Source organism: Nannospalax galili, unplaced genomic scaffold (genome assembly GCF_000622305.1).
Source record: "Nannospalax galili isolate Female #2095 unplaced genomic scaffold, S.galili_v1.0 scaffold734, whole genome shotgun sequence".
Classification (NCBI taxonomy): Eukaryota; Metazoa; Chordata; class Mammalia; order Rodentia; family Spalacidae; genus Nannospalax; species Nannospalax galili.
In genome coordinates, this window is record NW_008337073.1 from 688142 (window position 1) to 709124 (window position 20983).

Here is a 20983-nt window from a genome sequence, read left to right on the forward strand (position 1 = left end):
GAGGTAAGTTTCAGCTTAAAAAAAAAAAAAAAACCACAAAGACAGCATTAATCAACCATGTTAAGAATACACAAAATCATAATGCCCACCTCATTTGAAGTTACAGATTTATGCATTAACTGTTTATATGTAGTTTAAAGGCAAATATCTGTACTTTTAAATCAAATTACATCAGAAAATGTATGGTTAAAGCAAAAAAACCCGTCAACACTCCCCCACCTCCCCGCAAAACAAAACCCCTCAAACAGAAAAAACAAAACCTTAGCAAAATTTGTTTTTGGTAATAGAATATAATGCAACATGAATCCAAATGGAACAAGCCCAATGCTTATGTTTCTAACTTCTAAACAAATACACCCCAACACTAGTTATCTAAAAGTATTTCAATAATAAACTGGATTGACAGGATAAATGTTTTGCTGCAAATAAAAAGTATAAAATTCCAATTATAGCATATAGCTAGCTCACAGCTTTAAAAAATGTGTACAGCCAGCTAGCAGTTCTCTAAAACAAGTATACATGTTGCCCTAAGAGATCCCTGTTAAAAATCAACTGTATTTGAATGGGTCTTAATGAAGTAGGACTTTCATGATACGAAAACTATTTTATAAAGTAGTATGACAGGGCTACAACAATAATACTATTGATAAAAGTCACAGAATAATTATTGCTGTATGCTTCCCCATAAACACCATCAACTCTGTTGCAGTTCCAAAAAGTCTAACCACATTACCATTCCTCTTACTGAATTCATTGTTTCACATCTGTAATATTTTTACTTAGCAGAGAATTCATCAATCTTTTCTGTAAGAATTCCAAGTATTTAATGTGTAGTTTCACATTACATTACCATGTTTTGCCCTTGTTTTCCAAATACACAAAACAATATATTTTCCCCAAAAGTGAATTAAGATGTCCACATTAAAAAAATAAAGCCTACAAAAAAGTTCCAGAGCTAAAAAAGATTATTCATATGGCACAATGTGATCTCCGGAGTCCAAAATATTGAAATGATGTCCATTTATACATCTTGTTTGCTTTTTAATGCAATACTAACTTTACTGAGGTGAAATCACAATTTTAATTCTTCAGTCAGTAAGTGGACACAAATGTTTTTCTACACAGTTATTAAAGATGGGAGATCAAGCTGAACGTGCCAAAGTGAAATCATTCAGTTGGATATTTTAGAGCCATCATGAAGAAAAGTAGAGAAAGGATTCCCTTGGTTGGTTTCCATAGCTTGATATACCAAAAACAAAAAAACTGCTACAACAACAAATAGCAAAATTTTTATCCACATAGGAATGGAGCGTCCCTTTTTTGTCTTTTCTGATTTGACATCTGCCAAAGGAACATATTTAGGAACATATTTAGATGAGAAGGATTCCTCCATCCTGAAATCACTGAGTTCCAATGGCCGGCCTGCGGCCCCTTTGATTGGTCTGCGGCAACTAGCACTGTCAAGGTGAAAGAGAAAAAGTAATCTTAGATAAAATTATGGCTTAAATAAGTACCAAATGTTAACTGTAATTCTAAGCATATTCTAATTAAAGGGGCAGCAGAAAATTAACACATAAAAAGTAGTAGGGTCAACCCATTAAAATATTTCTGTATTTCCCTTTTTCCCTTTGCTGGTGATGGAAACTGAGCCAGGGCCCTATGCATGCTAGCTAAGCATTTTAACCATTGAGCAACACTTCCCAGTTACATTTTTATCTTGAAAGTTAGGTGCAGATTTTTTAGACCATAGTATTTTAAGGTGCTGAAGAGATGGCTCATCAGTTAAGAACACTGGCTGCTTTTGCAGAGGACACTGGTTCAGCTCCCAAAACCCACATGGGGGCTAACAACTGTTCCTAACTCCAGGGATCAAATTCTCTCTTCTGGCCTCCATGGGCAATGTGGTACACCTATACACATACAGGCAAAACACACATATATAGAAAGAAAGAAGGAAAACAAAGTAGCTCTCTGGTTGTCAATCTTCAAGTAAGAAATAATTCAAGTTGGACATGGTGGTGCATGCCTGTAACACTAGCACTTGGGAGGTAGGGGAAGGAGGATCAGGAGCTCAAGACCTGTTTTGCTTACGCAGTAAGCTCAAGGTCAGTCTGACCTACATAAAGAGTCTGGCTCAAAAAAACACAAAGAGGAACAAGATGGCTCAGTGGGTAAAGGAACTTGCTGCTAAACCTAATGAACTGTGAATACTTAGTAAGGAGAAAACCAACTCTTCTAAATTGTGTTCTGATTGCCACATTAACAATGTTGTATGCCCGTGTCCACACATAAACACATTCACAATAAATAACTTAAAAACACACCAAACACTGGAAGAAAAAAAAAAATTGAAAGACCTAAATATAGCCTTTCCAACTATAAAAACAGAAATGCAAGAAAGAAACAAAACAAAAAACAAGCTGGGGTGTACATTTGCGGTAGAGTACTTGCATGCACAAGGACCCAATGTTCCACCCCAGCACCATAAACACAAACAAATAAGGAAGCTTCAAAAATTATTTCCTTCTGGGGCTGGAGAGATGGCTCAGCGGTTAAGAACACTGACTGTTCTTCCAGAAGATCTGGGTTTGAATCCCAGCACCCACATGGCAGCTAACAACTGTCTGTAACTCCAGTTCCAGGGGATCCAACAGTCTCTTCTGTCCTCCATGGGCACTGGATGACACTGGTGCACTTACCCACATGCAGGCAAGTGTACCAAGCATACATATAAAATAAAAATAATTTAAAAAATATTTTAAAAAGTTATTTCCTTCCTACTAGATTTGTTCATAATTAAAATATGGAAAAAAAGTAAAACCAGACTTGGTGGCACATGCCTTGCACTTGGGAGGTAAAAGGCATGAGGATTAGGGGTTCAAGATCACCCTCAACTGCACAGTGAATTCAAGGCCAGCTTGGACTCTGCGAGACCAGGTGGTACCAGGCACATGGCTCAGTCTGTGAAGTGCTTGCTGCTCAACACGAGGACTGAGTTCACTCTCCAGTTCATGAGAGTGTGCACATAGACACACAGACATAAATACACAGGGCTGGTGAAATGGTTCAGCAAGTAAAACAGTACTCACTGCTTGTCTAACATGCCTGATGACCCAAGTTCAATCCCTAGAACCCACAGTGGAATGAGAGAAATGAACTCTGGGGTGCAGCCCCGACATTCACACCCACCCGCACCCACATACGCATGCTGGATGAAGCAGCAATGTATGCCTCTGGGGAGGCAGAGACAGGAAGACCCCTGGGGCTCGCTGGCTAGTCAGTCTAGCTAAACTGGTGAGTTCCAGATTCAGTGAAGAACCCTGTCTCATATAAGACGGACGGGCTAGGAAGATGGTTCAGTGGGTAAAGCAACTGAGGCACAAACAAGAAGACCTGAGTTTGGATCCCTACTACCCATATAAAAGCCAGACATAGCAGCATGTGTAACACCACTGGGGGGCAGGGAGTGGGGTGTGGCAGAGCAGGGAGGATTTAGAAGCTCACTGGTGAGCCAGTCTAGTTGTATCAACATGCTCCAAATTCAGCGAGACCCTGTCTCAAAAGGATAATAAAGTGGAGAGCAACAAAGGAAGATATCGGACACCAATCTCTGGCCTCTACCTGTGCACACAAAGGCACATGCAACAGCACACATGCATACACTACATCTCTCTCTCTCTCTCTCACACACACACACACACACACACACACGCACGCACGCAAGCAAGCAAGCAAAGTATTGAATGCTCAGGAAGACACCTGATGCATACCTTTGGCCTCTACAAGTGAACACACACACAAATAAATTAGAAATAAACAAAGGGGGAGAGTGAGTATAACTCACTGGTGAAGACCTTACCAAGCATACGAGGCCCAAGATTTGGTTCCAAGTATTGCCAAACCCTGTGCCCATCTTCCCCAAAAGAGGAGGTAAGAAGGCCAGAGAGATGGCTCAGCAGTTAAGAGTACTGGCTATTCTTTTTCGTCTCTACCTGTGCGCACAAAAGCACACACAACAGAACACACACATACACACCACATCTCTCTCTCTCTCTCTCTCTCACACACACACACACACACACACACACACGCACGCACGCACGCAAGCAAAGTATTGAATGCTCAGGAAGACACCTGATGCATACCTTTGGCCTCTACAAGTGAACACACACACAAATAAATTAGAAATAAACAAAGGGGGAGAGTGAGTATAACTCACTGGTGAAGACCTTACCAAGCATACGAGGCCCAAGATTTGGTTCCAAGTATTGCCAAACCCTGTGCCCATCTTCCCCAAAAGAGGAGGTAAGAAGGCCAGAGAGATGGCTCAGCAGTTAAGAGTACTGGCTATTCTTTTGGAAGACCCAGGTTTGAATCCCAACACCCGCATGGTGGCTAACAACCATCCTTAACTCCAGTTCCAGGGGATTTGGCGCTCTCTTCTGTCCTCCTTGGGCATTGTACGACATGGGTGTACGTACATACACGCAGGTAATACCTCATACACATTAAAAAAATAGTAACAAAAAACCTGTTTGATTGTGAGAACAGAAGTATAACTTTATGATGGAGGATTGAACAGTTCCTAGAATATACTTGATTCAATACACCCAAGTACCTAATTCCTGTTGGTGTAGATGCTTCATATGGAAACATTTCCTTAAGAATATCCCTTTCTACTCTTCTTTCCTCAGTTTTTTCTCCCACCTAGAAAGAAACACAGTCACAATTTAAAATAAATGTGCAATGATTAAAACACTGCTAAATAAACATTTTAGAGAAAAGAATACCCTCTAATCTAGTCTAGTTTTTCTGAAAGCCATTTCTAGATTTATTATCATGTAGGTAGTCACAAGCTTCCAAATCTCTCCAAATTTTGTTAGTAGGAAGGTATCTTGAGGTGGTTATTAGAGGCAAAATTGCCATATATTCAAGGGGGGGGGGAAGTCTTGCAACTCAACACAACATATAAATTCCCTCGCTGAATTTCCATGTTTTTCATTCATAAAGCATTAAGAGAGAACTGTTTCTTCCTGTTATGAATTGATAAATACAGAAGGTACCTAGTTAACACAGACCTCTATCAAATTTTAGTATGTTTAAAAATAGTTGATCCCAACTTATAGTTTTCATTTCCTTTGATGAAGATTAAAATTATAATGCATCATGAAGTTAGTGTTTTAAAGCTCAGTTATACACGAGCTAATCAATTCAAGCACCAAAGTTAAAATCTTATGTGATTTTTCAATAAAAGTGCAACTTCCCTCACAGCCCAAGCAGCATTTTAAACTTTGATTCCTAACAAGAACACATTACAGGCAGCACACAAGTGACCACTCCCTTGAAAGCTGTTAAAAGCCAGAGTAGCAAGAGCCTAGTGTTATTAGTGTCATACTATATTAATTTCCATTTTCAGAAATTGACTCCAAAACCATATATACATATACAGGTGCACAAAGACACACACACACACACACACACACACACACACACACACACACACCACCCAATAAAGAAGTTCTGTTCCCTCCCACTTAAGGAGAAAGAAAATAAACAACTCTGAAAGATCAATGATAGCATTGGTCTAAACTTTTTTCATTTACTTCAGCTCTTGTCAATGGTTTCTTTGGTGTTCTTCTGGGTATGTCTGAGAATTCAGTGATTGGCAGAATAGGAGCTGCATGCTTGAAATTTCCAGTCAACCTATTGACAACCTGCCAAGATTCAAATTATTCAGACTCAGAATTATCCAAACATAGCAAAAACACTTAAAATGAAAAGAAAAAAAGATAATCCACTTCTGTAATATTTGCTTTTTCCCTTAATAAAACTTTAGGCAACAGAGCCTAGAAACACATTCAAGTGTTTTACACGTGAAACCTTATTAAATCTTCAAATATTTAGTAAAAATTATCTTCATAGTACTTAGGATTCTAATGCAATGAATTAAATTTATTTGTGTAAAGTGGCTACATTCAAAAATTCTAAAATCCAGAATGATTTGGAGAAAACTCAGTTTAAAATGTAATGTAAATTTGAAATTTGCCAGAATTCACCACCTCCCGATCTCCAATTAAGGGGCAATTACAAAGTAAATACCACTTGTATAGTTTATGAAACATATTTACTAAGGATTCGTTGCTTGAAGCCATTATAGTTTCAGCTATGGGAGTACTCTCTGAAATTACTGCACCATCTATACGAAAATGCTGTGAAGTTTCCACCTGTTAGTTTGAAAACAAAATAAAAACAATAAATGTAAAGTAATCACTAAAACCCTACCAATCTGAAACCCCAGTTCTGAGCAATAAGCCTTGCATCACCCTTTTCCTTGGCGCTCTTCTTGACCCTCTCGTGGACTCCCTAGTTAATGCCTGCAGAGGTCCGCCTTTTGAAGATCCACTTGTCCATTCAGTCTCAGATACTCCAGCTTGAGAATAGCTCTATTCAAGCATCGACACATTAAAAAGTCATATTCTAACATCAAACACCATTTTAGCACACCAAGAAGCCAAAAACTCTCCAAATACCAGCATTTACAATGCTATGCCCTCAAAATATTTCTAAATGTACTGATTTTACTGACTTGTAATCTTCAGAAAACAAAGGATGGTAAAAATACACTAGGAGCCTACTACTGCATGTATCATGATAGTTCAGAAATCATAAGAAAGGGGAGAGGACATCAATTGCCAGTAGCTTCTCCCCTGACCCTAGTATGCAGTCACATCTTTGTCTAAACAAAAAGCGACTGATCAGATGTATATGTGAGTCATTTGTTACCATAAGCCAGTTTCCTTCTTAAAACACAAATTCAAATTTTTGGCTGTAGATAGCTTAGTGGGGGAGCCCCTGCCTTAGCAAGGGTGAGGCCCTGGGTTCCATTCCTAACACCACAGGGAAAAAAAGCAATTTTTTATGACCTATTATAGATCAAACATTCTTCTTTCCATGTAACCTAGATTATTTTAGTAACATCAGTTTAAAATTTAAGTCTGTTCAGCTCTTCAAACTCAAAATTTCTTAAGTGTCTTGCAAGTGTTTCTTTGGAAATAGAATAAAAATCAGACTGCAAGAAAATGAGGTGGTCAGCCTTCCATGAATATGCAAGCCTCCTAACATGTCACCGTCAAATTGTAATTCTACCTTTGCCTCACTACAGAAAGGTAATCACGACAGATACCTTTGCCTTTCAGCTCCACATTAATTTAATTCATCTGGGAGTCATGGGACGACGACAAGCCAACTTATTTTTTCCTCCTCTTTAAAAAATTCTTTAGGGGCTGGGCACAGTGGCTCAACACTTGTAGTCTAGCAGTTGTGAGGCTGAAGCAAGGGAACTGTCACAAGTTTCAGGCCAACCTGGGCAAAATAGTGAGTTCCTACTTGGGGCGGGGCGGGGGGGAGTAATTCAGGTCTGGTCTAGCATGTGCAACGCCATGTTTACTCACCAGCACCACAAAAAAGCAATCCTTAGCAGCCCTTACACACTAGCTTGAATCCATTAAACCAACGCGTCTCAGGAGAACAGTGCTTTGGCTGTCACTTTGCTTTCAAGCTATTATTTTATGTAGGTAATGATAATTTTATGTCCAACTCAGTACCTATTAAATCTGAAGACTTATTTTTTTTATTCTTATCCTATGCTAAGTGCTAGAAGCACTAGTACCAAAACCCCACAATGGCAGTCTCATAGCCCGATTTTATGTTTATCTGTATTTGGACTGACAACCTAAATTGAGGGTTTGCTTTTTTAAAGACTTACATTTTGTGTGAGGGTATGGGTACACGTATATAGGTGCCCATGGAGGCCAAGAAAAGGTATCATAAGACACAGAGCTGCAGCTATAATAGGCCACCTGAGGTGAGTGCTAGGAAATGAACTCAGGTCCTTTGCAAGAGCAGAACATACCCTTAATCTGTTGAACCATCTATTCCAGCCCCAACACTGGAAGACTTCTGACTCACAATCTGTATTTCAGGGTTCCTTATCCCACTACTAATTAGAAAATGTCTGCTGAATGTGAAACTAATGTACGTCAAAGACAATGTAAATAAAACCATACAGCACTTAATAAATGCCTATTAGCAATCAAATCCCTGACGTGTGAATAGAGGAATACAACAGTTTCAATCCTTGATTCTCAATCCTGGCTGCACACACCTGTAATTCCAGGCCTGGCCTCAAGCTCTACCTAGTTAAGTGCTGGACTGTAAGCATGTACCACTACACACAGCAACTGACTTTGAGGCTATAAATAAAAACAAAATTGTAATTTAATAACATTAATTATTCAGAAAGATGAATCAATTATTGAGAGAATTAGCTCACTGGTATATAAAATCAGTATACTTTGAGGCTAAAAAACCCTGCAGTACCACCTATAGTTAGTAGGATGTTCTATAGATAGTCCTGATTTATCATGGAGACAGATGGAAGAAACAAATCTTTTCTTACTAACTTAACTTCTATTAAGCTACCAAGTAAAACATAGGTCAGAAGACATCAAGCAGGTGAGGGATGCAATTACAGGAGCTGGGCTATTGAAGGCTATAAATTCCAAGCTCTGAACCAAAAAATCTGCATTGAACTACTCTATAGGAAGATACAATCAAACAAGGCATTGTAGCCTACACTTCTAGATCCCAGATAAAAGGAGGTTGAAGAGTATGAGGCCAATCTGGGCTACAAAGCGAGACTATCTCAAAATACTAAGAGAGGGGTATAGCTTACTGGTAGATAGCATGTGAGATTTGATTCCTAGAACTGGGGTAGGTGAAGGGGAGAAGAGAATGAAAATAAGTAAAAAGCTGTATTATTCTAAAGAGCTTACTACCTATTTAGGTAAAGCATGACCAAGGATTATTTATACTAACTTCAAAAAAACACAACTGTATTCCTCCAATAGAGAACAGCACTTTTATACAGTGTTGTTGCAAATACAAAATACAGCCAGGGCAAAGAAATTTAGTATTATCTTACAAAAACTACGCAGTACCTTTTACTTACAGACTTTCCCAAGATAAACTGACAAAGATATGAAATGCTACCTACAAAAGGCTGCTCATCTTGGCATTATTCAGACTGCAAGCGACAACAATTCCAAAAACAAAGTAGCTGAATAAATGACAGCATACCCATATATTTCAACACACAGAATTCAGCTGAACAGAGCAATGAGGGAGACGACTACACTTTGACTTGGAGTGATCTCTAGGAACAGTGAAAGAAGGAAGAATAAAGTAGGTTGAATCTGATTAAGGGGGAGAGAAGCATATATAAATATATAAATCTATGTATTTACCTGCATTTTCAAAAAGAAAATGTAACTAAAAGTTACCCAGAGTTCTGATTGCATCTCATTTTGCTTAAAACCTCATATACAAATCATAGCAACAACTTTTTTTGGAGACAGGATCTCTTTGTAGTGGGGTTAGCCTGGAACTCAGAGATCCACCTGCAGCTGCCTCTGTGCCACCATACCCCGCAACAACTACTTTTTTTTTTTTTTTTAAAGAAACCTCAATCCTATAGAAAAGCAAAACACTCTAGCAGCACAGTAAACAATTGCCTAAAGACAAAAAGGACTATTTATGAGACTGTAAGCACAGTATTTTGATTTTACATCCTAGTAACAAAAAAACTTAATTGCATTTAGCAGCTGTGGTCTTACTCTGAAACATGTAAAACATGGTATTTAAAATAAAATTATAATTAGAAGAATCAAGATACTCAGCGTGAGATAAAAAATATTAACTAGGGGCTGGAAAGATGGTTCAGGAGTTAAGAGCACTTGCTGTTCTTACAGAGGACCCAGGTTTGGCAGTTTCACAACCACATATAACTCCAGTTCCATAGGATATACCATCCTCTTTTGGCCTCCACATGCAGTGCACACATCTGGTGGGCTTATACACATGCAGGCAAAACACTCATAAAATAAGTTCTTAAAACAGAAGTTGACAACCCGGCTGCGTGTGGTGGTGCATGCCTTTCAGGTCCAGGTCATCCTGGTCTACATAGTGAGTTCCAGGCCAGCCCCACTACAGGGAGATCCTGTCTCTAAAAGACCAAAAAAAAAGTTAATCCAAAGGTATATAATCTGTATTTGTAAACTTTAAATGTTATCATATATTCATGAGAAACTATTCTCTTAGAGGAAGGATGGGGGAAGAAGAAAAACAAGGAGGGAGAGCCAATCGCCATGGCTAGGGATGAAGCTCAGTTGCACAGACTGTACGCAGCATTCAGGAGGCCTTGGATATGATCCCCGGAGTGGCAGGGGGAAGGGGGAAATAAGTTATTGTAATGGATCATAAGTCTAATATATAACAATCACAACACCAAAAAAATGTACCCCAGGCGGGCGTGGTGGTGCACGCCTGTAGTCCCAGCACTTGGGAGGCAGAGGCAGGTGGATGTCCATGAGTTCAAGGCCAGCCTGGTCTACATAGTGAGTTCCAGGACAGCTGGGGCTACAGGGAGACCCTATCTCAAAAAAAAAAATTACCCCATCACCTTTCAAAGAGACTTGGAACACATTAGCTTGAAAATTGGCACATGAAATGCTTAAGAAGCATTTCTCCTACTTCTCTTGTAGTAACTCAGTTCAAGGTAAGAAACTGATGAGGGAAAGTTCTTTATAAAAAAATCACAACTGGGGCTGGAGGGATGTCTCAGGGGTTAAGAGGACTTGCTGCTCTTACAGAGGACCAGTGCTCAGTTCCCAGTACACACAATGACGCACTCTGGCAGGAGTCTGTTGGTTCCGGAGGATCTGATGTCCTCTTCTGGCCTCCATGGGCATTGCACAAATGTGATACATGAGGCAAAACCCTCATACACATAAAATCTTTTTGAGGCAGGGTTTCCCTATAGCCCCAGCTGGCCTGGAACTCACTATGTAGACCAGGCTGGCCTCGAACTCACAGAGATCACCTGCCTCTGCCTCCCAAGTGCTGGGATTAAAGGCGTGTGCCACCATGCCCAGCAAAATAAAATTAATCCCAACACTTGGGAGGTAGAGGCAGGTGGATTTCTATGAGATCAAGGTCAGCCTGGTCTACACAGTGAGTTCCAGGCCAGCTGAGGCTACAGGGAAATCCTGTCTCAAAAAGACAAAAGACAGTTTATAAAAGAATGAGGAAAGTCATCATTTTATTATTTCATAGTTTTAGACAATAAGCATCCAAAGCTGTAAGAACCTTTAAAGGGTCACACAGGCTTCATGATGGATTAACCTTTTAACACCTAAACTATTACTAATTAATTTTAGCATCATCAGGACACTCATGTGCCTCCTGAAATGATCAACAGGAAGGCTACAACATCATTTATGAAGTTTTTTTTTAAAGACAGGGCCTATCACTATGTAGCCCTGGCATACCTGTAACTCGCTATGTAGACCAGGCTGGCCTTGAACTCACTGAGATCCACCTGCGTCTGCCTCCCAGGTGCTGGGAGCCCGTAAGTACACACAACCAGCTTATGAAGTATTCTCATCAAAGAAACTGAATGGAAGCCTAGACCAACCCTTTAGGTCTATTAGTCTCACATATCTACTTAAATTTTAATGAATTAAAAACGTGGTTTCTCAGCTACACTAGCAACATTCCATGTACTCAACAGCTAGAGGTTACTCTATAACAGCACCAATATGAATATTTCTTTTTTAAAGAATATTTTATTTATTATGTGTATGCGTATATTGCCTGCATGTAGGTAAGTGCACCAGTGTCGTGTGATGCCCATGGAGTACAGAAGAGGCTATCGGATCCCCTGGGACTGGAGTTACAGACAGTTGTTAGCTGCCCTGGGTCTTCTGCAACACCAGTGTTCTTAACTGCTGAGCCCCTGATATGAATAGTTCTACCATCACTAAAAGGTCTATCGCACTGTCAGAGATAGGTCTAGTCCCCAGTTTACCAGATATACAAAATATTAAGGAACTTTATATACAGGCTAAACAAAAGCAGCCTGCCAAAGCCAGAATGTATGAAATACTGTACCAATCTAGTTTTGTCACCAAGTACAGGAGAAAAAAATCCAGCTATAATGGGAATTAGTGTGGACTATTTTTTAAAGATTAATGAAATTAAATAAGGTTCTTATTTGGACTATGATTTGAAAAAACAATCATAAATGAGACATTCTGCAAACTTGAAAAACTGTTACTTTTGGGCTGGAGAGATGGCTCAAGGGTCAAGAGCAGTGGCTGCTCTTCCAGAGAATTTAGGCTTGGTTCCTAGAACCCACATGGCAACTAACAACCATCTGTAACTCCAGTTCCAGGGGGATCTGACTACCTCTTCTGGCCTCCACAGGCACTGCACACACATGGTGCACCTACATACATGCAGGCAAAACACTCATAATGCAGACAACAAAAATAAATTTAAAAAGTTAAAAATTAGTCAGGCGTGGTGATACATGTCCTTAATCTCAGCACTTGGGAGGTAGAGGCGGGTGGATCTCTGTGAGTTCAAGGCCAGCCTGGACTACATAGTGAGTTCCAAGCCAACTGAGACTACAGGGAGACCCTGTCTCAAAAAAAGGCCCCAAAAACCAAAAAAGTTAAAAATTTACTACTATATATTTATTTTTTACAACTATATTTTTATTGGGTGGGATAGTGACATCTTTTAGAGATAAATGCTAAAATATTGACATTTAAACAAATGAAGTATCAGGGATCTAAATACACTAGCAAAAAGCAAAACAACAAAATCAAGAACAATTTAAAAGCTGGAGGACATGAAATTAAACAAATAAAATGGTAAATGGAAAGCAAACTCTTCACTTTCTTTTAAGCTTTCTGTAGGAACGCCACTGTCCAATTCTGCCTACCACCTACTCAAGTGACATTCTCCTTTGACTATTTTGTTCCTCAGCTCAGATTCCTCCACTCAGTAACCTGGTAAACCATTTTTGGCCAGGAGTGGTGGTACACACCTATAATCCTAAGTATGAGGTAGGAGGATCATGTGTACATGCAACCGCCCCCATCCCCAAAAGAAATAAAGAAGAGCCAGGCATGGTGGTACACATTTGCAATTCTGGTGCTTGGGAGGCAGAAGTTCAAAGTCAGTCTAATTTACATATCAAGTTTAAGGTTAGCCAGGGCTACATGAGACACTGTCTCAAAAATACCAAAGATGGGCTGGAGAGATGGCTCAGTGGTTAAGAGCACTGACTGCTCTTGCAGAGGACCCAGGTTCAGTTCCCAGCACCCACATGGCAGCTAACAGGGGATCTGACACCCTTTTCTAGCCTCTATGGGAATTGCATGCACATGTCATGCAGGCAGAACACTGATACATATAAAATAAAAATAAATAAGACTTAAAAAAAAAGGGGGGGGGGTGTCTAAAATTGGACCATGCTTAGCATAAACACCACAGGCTATACTACTGACAAATCTCACAAAGTATAGATTTTTCATGCCATTTAACAATGAAATTAAGTTTACTAAGTAAGCTGGACTCTATGTGCCAACTATTTACCAAAAGTCAAAACAAAACAGATGGGTGCTGGTCAGATGGTTTATACCTGTACATGGTGATCATAAAACTAGAGATACCTGATTGTGCTCAATTCTTCTTTGCTTGAGTGTTACTGGAGTCTTTGCTCTGCCCTTTAGAGGTTCTCTCTTCTCAAGCTTGAGCTCTATTTTAGAGTCTGGAAATAACATTGGAGAAACCATTATTCTCTCAAATGTGTAAGTTATACTTTCCTAATATTGCTTTGGAACCCTAGTTTTAGGCACATTAGTACACAAGACAGATTTGTTTATTGGTAATACCTCAATAAAGCAAAACTGTTGAGTAAAATTTGTCCCAACCAAAAAAACCCGTTTATAATCTTAGTCCATTTTTCTCTCTTCCCACTGTTTAATAATCTGATCACATCTTCCTACTTACTGTTCCTTCTCTTCAGAATACTCTTAAACAGAAAAGTGAATTCAAACTGTTCCGGGAGGGCTTTCCTCCAAGGGAGGAAATTGAAAACCAATTTCACTGTGGAAGTTATCATTGTTTTGTCCATGTAACACATTATTACTATACAGCAAAGGTTAGTTTATTAAAATTTGGCATGTGGAAGAGGAATAGCTACAGAGAATTTAAAAGTGGTAGTGGTGTGGGGAGCCTGTGTGGCATTTCATGATAAATGGTAACTGCCAATGATACTAACGCAAATCATACTGTTACACAGAAGTTTCTCCTTGGTTAGTGGATATAGCTCAGTGTAAAGAGCATGCCTGGGGGGTACTGGGTTCAATCCCTAGCACCAAAATAAATTTTAAAAATTCATAAAATTGTCTCTTCTTTCTTGATATACTTACAAAAGCCCAGATACATCTCAGATAAAGAGGAATAGAGAAAAACAATCACAAGTCACTTTTCTTCCTTTTCCTCACAATAAAAATAACATTTATTTGAAGATAAGCCACTAGTTTTATTACTTTGCTTATAGACATTATAGTCATAAATCCAATAAGATATGGATACATTATTTTTAAGAGCTCTAAATATTCCAATTCTGTCTCGATTTTACCATGATTTGAAGACCTAAAATCTTTAAAATACATTCAAAAAGTCAACTTCCCATCAATCATGGTGGTGTACACCTGTATTGTAGTCAGCACCAGGGGAGGCAGAAGCAAGAGGATGTAGAGTTCAAGGCCAGCCTGGACTACACTGTAAGAATGTCTCAACAAAAACTTTAAAAATTAACTTTCCTATGTTTGTAGACACTTTAACATAGTGAAGTAAAAGTGGTAAGCCAATTGTTAAAGCGAAAAGTTTTACCACCCAAAACTTGCTTTCTTAGCAAAGAAACAAGAATGGGGTGAATTCTTAGAGCTTAATTTTGTACAAACTCAATGCAGTTATGTTAGAGTGATCAAGAAAGCTGTGTCCTGCTGACTTTCCAGTATAACTTTCTAGACTAATTCTAGTCAGTCCAAATGTTTGCCAGACCCCCAACGAAATGATTAACTAAAATAGTTCAAACAGATCTACTACAACTAAGCCATCAACTCTATCCCCCATCTGCCAACACTTCTATTAATGGATCTATTAATATAGCTATATTTGGTACAATCCTTAGCATTACAAAATTTACTTTTATTCCTTGTTAACTTAGAATCTAACAAACTTTAAAAAGCAGATGGAAAAAAAAACCCCACCCTATCAGTGAAGCAGGAGTTAGATGAATAAGCTATCTGTTACAAATTTTTTAAATCCTTGTTCAAATATAGATTCTAACAGCCAATTAAAAACATGGTCCTCAAATAGTAGAAAAGCCATATGACAATTGGAAAACTTTGAACTATACCATAGGAATGTCACCCGAGTTTCAATGATAAAATGGAAAGGGGATGTTTATCTACTAATATTCAACCTGCTGAAACTCCAAGAATAAAGCACACGTACAACACGTTTCTGGAGACCACACAAAACTGTTCAAATTTAACAACTTTATTGAATTTGTAGAAGCATTCTACAGGATACATTAAAAAAAAAATCACATAGCACTTAATAGGTACATGTGTACATGTACATTTCAGAAGACAAATAACAAAGCTGCAAAGATGGAATGTGTAGTCTAGAACATGGTGATGGTAGACATGTCCCCAGGGAACCATATTCTGCTATGCTTAAGATTACTATTTTCAATGCCTCTACAGTCAAGCTATCTTACCTTACAATCATACAAATGAAAACAAAATAATACATTGCTTTATACAGACAGACATAAGGATATAGTAAAATTTCTTGTCTTCTAGAAAATGTTTTTAGTATCCAAACTGTTAAACTATCCATGAAATACAATTTATATTGAAATACATTTAAAAGGTACTGGGAAAAAAAAAATAAAAAAGCCCCATCTTTCTAGTATCTTGTTCACCTGACAAAATAGTGATACTGAGTGAACATGAAACATATCAGAAGACCTACTACAATCCACAGCGGTGTTCCTGAAAGTGTGATTCACAAACTGGTATGGCCCATGAATTATTGGCTGTACACTGCCCTTTCTCTTAAAGCCCGCCCTCCATCATTGGCTTAAATTCTTTCATTAAGATTTAAATTCTTTCATTAAGTTTTTTTGGTGTTGGTGAACTGAACCCAGGGCCATGTACATGCTAAGCACCTGCTTCTCTCTGTTAAGCTATAGCTCCTTCCCCTATTCTTGTGCACACTTGTCTGTGGATCAGTAAGTCTGTGTACGGGCACTTGGGAACTACAGCAATCTAGAATTATTATGAAGGACATTGAAGACGAAAGAAAATAAGAATGTGGAAAAGTTGCAGAAAGTGAAGATACTTAGCCAAGAGGACCAAAAAGAATTAAGATACAGGGGTACCTTAGGCTGTCTTGCAATGTAATGAATGGACAACAAAAGCCTTCAAGCAAAAGACAGAGTTGTGTAATGAAAATAAACAGTGGAAAGCAGAGCAGACTTTCAAAAATGCAAGAGCTGTGCACATCTTCCATTGTCGTGGGATGTTTGAAAGACCTTTCCATGCACTAGACTTTCAAAGTAAAAATTTTTGAGCAGAAAAAAAAGAGAATTAAGGTTAATGTTTCAAGTGAGTAAAATTGCTTGATTATAACCTAGGTATAAAGTATGTACATGATACTACTAAAAGAGTGAAGATTCTATTAATATTGTAGTTGCTAGAATTCTTTAAAATTTTGAATAGTTGTAAAAGTGCAAGTTAAATAGGAAGCTGTAAACTTGTATCTATGAGACAAATATATGTGCTCTACTAAGCCTAAACTGTACTAGGCTTTCTACTTGTGCAAAGCAGGACAAAACCCCACAATTATATATAGGGAATTCCTTTTATACTGTAATATGATGAGTAAAGCTTAACATCTTGAAATCTGCTTTATCAGGAGACTAAAGAGGCCTTAAAAGAAAACTTTGACATAAATGTCTCGAATGCCTAGAAAAGTTCTGATGTTCTCCAATTCAAAGATAAGCATCTATTTTTGTTCTTAATTTTATTAGTGTTTATTTCCACGTTTTTTAATAACTTTGTGTACTTCCCCTCCAAATAATGTTCCACCTTTAAAGGGGGCAACAGTCAGCTTACTCTTAGAAGCTGGATTAATTTTGCAATCTTTCAACCAGAGATAACGCCGACCAACAGTAGAGTATCCCATGGTATGGGCAGACATCTTCACTTCATCAAATGCGGCATCACAAAGATATGAAGCTGCATCGTAAGTTTTGCCCAGAATCTCAAGTGCCTGATGTGCATGATCAGGATCTGAGCTAAGAATCTGGGCAGCCCGACTAATGTCAGCCTGCATAGCTTTAGCTACAAAGGCAGTATGAGCTGCAATCTGCAGTGCTGATGCTGCAGCTTCGTAAGATCTACAGAGAGCTAAGTCCAAGTGCTTATCACAAGACTCAGTGGCTGCCTGAATCCTTGCTGGTGGTGTTGCTTCAGAAATGAACCCTACGATTTCATCATCTACTTTTGGAACTGATAATATCCGCGTTGCCTCTTTGGAAGAAACTGGATATTTGTATGCCAATGAAGGCAACTGCCTATCAATTTGCTGCCATTCCTCTTCAATTACTTTTAAAATAGATTCATGTAAAGGAAAAGATGGTTCTGAAGTGTCAATTTTGCCATGCTGTGGTTGCTGAGACATTTCTATTCCTAAGGTATTAAGAGAACGAGAGACAACTGTTTTGGCAAAAGAAGACATATGTTCAGATCCAGATATATTTTGAAATGCCACAAACGAACCTGAATCCCTTTCCTCTACTGGCTTCTCAATGAGTCTAGGGATTTTCCGGGGAGGAGACAGGGATTCAGATTCTTGACTGTAAGATTGGTCAATTCTCTTACATATGTTTTCTATGTTCAGGGTGGGTAGAGAATTAGAGGTCCCAGGCAAACTACTTACCCCACCCTGGACTAACAGAGAATTGACATAATCTCTGATTGCCTGAGCAAGTGGTGGAGAAATAACCTGCGATCTCTTTGACTCTTCTAGTACCTCTCTTTCACTAGAGAGAATCGACTGATCTGAAACATTAGACTCTTTAGAACATGATGGTTGAATTCTACTTTTCCCTCCACGGTAAATATTTTCTACTGTGTCTTTACAGTAAGTGGTAGTAGTTTCTTTTATCAGTGAAGGAGAAGCTGCAGCAGAGACCAACCTGGCAGCGAGTTCATGCTGAGAAGATGACGAAGAACTTCTCTCTAAACATCTATCATGGCTAGACTTGGAAGAGATAAACAAATTCCCTCCAGAGGCTAACTTCTGCATCTGTCCCCTGCGGGGCAAGGCTGTGGCAATAAGAGGCTCCCTAGGTGGGTCTCCCTTAGAAGTATGTACTTTCTTAGCTGCCTGCAGTTCAGTCCTGCCCAAAGGAGGACGGGTGGAGATTTCAGGAAAAGAAATACCCTGAAAAAATCCACCAGAGGGAGTAGATGGAAGTTCAGAAAAAGGAACAAAATCCCTAGTGGACTTCACTTTCTTGTGTTCTTTCTTCTTTCCTGTAGAGGCAAAAGAGGCAGGAAGTTTAAGTATTACTTGTTTTTGAGCTGATTTTATTCTTTGCCTCCTTGCTAAAATAATGCTGTTGAGGAAAAGGACTCTATGTCACTCTCAGCAACCTATTTGGTAGACTGAGCCTAAGAAGGCAGTGCTTATGAGCTATAAGCAATTTGGGTTAAAATATTTACAAACAAGTTATAAAAGTTCATAATGAGTACCAAATTCTGCATCTGCAGAAATTTTTTAAAGGAACTTACTTTCTGCTCTAGTCTCAGAAATTTTAAAAATCAGATTATCTAAGCAAAAACTCTAAATAACTTATATGCCCGACAACAGAAAACAGAGAAAATAATGCTGTATTTAAATGCTAACACTGGGCTGGAGAGATGGCTCAGCAGTTAACACTGGCTGTTCTTGCAGAAGACCCAGGTTCGAATCCCAGCACCCACATGGCAGCTAACAACTGCCTGTAACTCCAGTTCCAGGGGATCCGACAGCCTCTTCTGTCCTCCGTGGGCATTGCACGACATGGGTGCACTTACCTACATGCAGGCATAACACCCATACACATAAAAAATAAAAATAATAAATTTTTAAAAAATTTTAAAAACTCTAACACTGTATATTAAGTATAAAGAATAAACATAAACATGCAATAAGATCTAAAAACATGAAATAAAAAAGCACATAAAAGATTTATGATGACATTTCTGTAGAATTTTAAAAAACCAGTGCACGTTCTAAACTGATGAGTATAAAAAAGAATTAGAAAGATAAACATCAAATTAATTTAGTCTCTTCTGTGGACATGATAAGGGAAAAAAGAACAAAGGAACTCTGCCTTTACAAAAAGTTTTGAAGCAAAAGTTAAATGTCTATTTTAGATGATGGAAAATTAAATTACATATATTTTCCCCAATATTGGTTTAAAATTTACCTTCTTCATTGTCACTGTATCTGTCAGAGTCATTGCTTCCGTTCTGCCTTGTATTTTCTGCTGAAGAAGAAATTGTTGGTAGAGGAGTGGATGACCTTGATTCTGGTCCTTGTTCCCTCAGTTTCAACAACTTTTTCTCATATAGCTTCCTGGTAGTTCCTGTATTAAGGCAAACATCCATTAGCACTGGCATAAAACTATCTTAAAAAACAAGACTGCCCGCAGGCCTCTCTCCAGGGTAAGTCGATCACGCCCTGTACACCTTGACTCCCCCAGCCTCATTCAGCTTCCATGTCCTGCATCGGTCTTTCTTCCTAGCCTGGGTCCAGTCCCATTCCTTGTCTTGGCACCCCAAACACCTGGGGAACCACCACTGCTTCCTGATCCTTTCCATCCAGACCAATCCAGTTCCTTCACGGTCTCCAGGAGCACTCTGGGCCTGGCCCCGCCCTCACCTCCCTCTGCTTCCCTGGGCATGCACAACCCGCAGGCCTCTCACTGGGGTAAGTCCATAGCACCCTCCAGGCCTTGACTCCCCCAGCCTCATCTACCCTCCCAGCCTGGGTCAGGTCCCACTCCTTGTCTTCGCGCTCCAGACACCCGGGGAAGCACCACTGCTTCCTGATCCTTTCCATCCAGACCAACCCAGTGACGTCTCGGGTCCCCAGGAGCACTATGGGCCTGGCCCTGCCCTCACCTCCCTCTACTTCCCTGGGCCTGCAACTACCCACCAGCCTCTGTCCTGGATGCCGGGGCTGACCTTTCCTATTCTTGATACTTTGTATCCAGACCAACCCAGCTCCTCAGTGCAGTCCCCAGGAGCCCTTGGGGCCACTTCCCACTCCCGTTTTCCTTTGCATATCTGGGTGGCACTGCTACCAGCTGCCCTAGACCAGCAACTTTCCTGGGCCTGTCTCCCAGGCCAGTCCAACCCCCAAATTCCTGAGGCCAAAATCGTTCCTAGTGGGATCCAGATCTTAGGAGAAAGCCTGAGAGCATCTGATCCTCATCCGACTAGGGCCTCTGTGGGAACTCCTGAAGACAAAAGTCATCTGGCCACTCCAATATAAAAGCAAAAGAGAGAACCGGAAGCTAAGACGAACTAGCTTTTCACGCCCAAAAAGTAAACCACAAAGACACATGAACTTAACAAAAAGAAGCAGACCTAAACTTGAAGGCTTGAGTCTCACACAAGAATCAGAAACTACAAAAGAAATTCACATGTCAAAATCACACAGAAAAATAATAACATGAAAAACCACAACAACATATACCCAACAAATACCAATAGTCCTCTAGAGGAATACAATGAGAACCCCCTAGAAATAATGCAGCACAAGGAACTCAAAAGAACAATTACAAACATGATAAAAAAGAATTCAGTGAATTTAAACAACACACAAAGAAATCAAAGAACTGAACAAAGATAAGGATGAACTTCTGAATGAATTCAGACAGAAAAGAGTTAGAAATATTTGACAAGAATACTCAGGCTGAAATGAAGAAGGAAATGAA

General features: G+C 39.3%; 1 protein-coding gene across 4 annotated transcripts in view; it reads right to left on the minus strand.

Moving 5' to 3' along the window:
* Positions 1-742: 742 nt before the first annotated feature.
* Tmpo (thymopoietin) overlaps positions 743-20983 on the minus strand; it is a 38567-nt gene continuing 18326 nt past the window's right edge. Inside the window, exons 3-9 of one of the 4 annotated variants that reach the window (XM_008832056.3) lie at positions 19469-19627; positions 13581-13678; positions 6324-6443; positions 6129-6224; positions 5604-5714; positions 4619-4707; positions 743-1457 (exon numbers count right to left, since the gene is read on the minus strand). In XM_008832056.3, coding sequence (XP_008830278.1) covers positions 1172-1457; positions 4619-4707; positions 5604-5714; positions 6129-6224; positions 6324-6443; positions 13581-13678; positions 19469-19627 — 959 coding nt within the window. In that variant the 3' untranslated portion in view covers positions 743-1171. Of the gene's footprint in view, positions 1458-4618; positions 4708-5603; positions 5715-6128; positions 6225-6323; positions 6444-13580; positions 13679-15462; positions 18531-19468; positions 19628-20983 lie in introns of those variants that run through there. The other 3 variants (XM_017797888.2, XM_017797889.2, XM_008832055.3) reach the window with 3 other exon arrangements.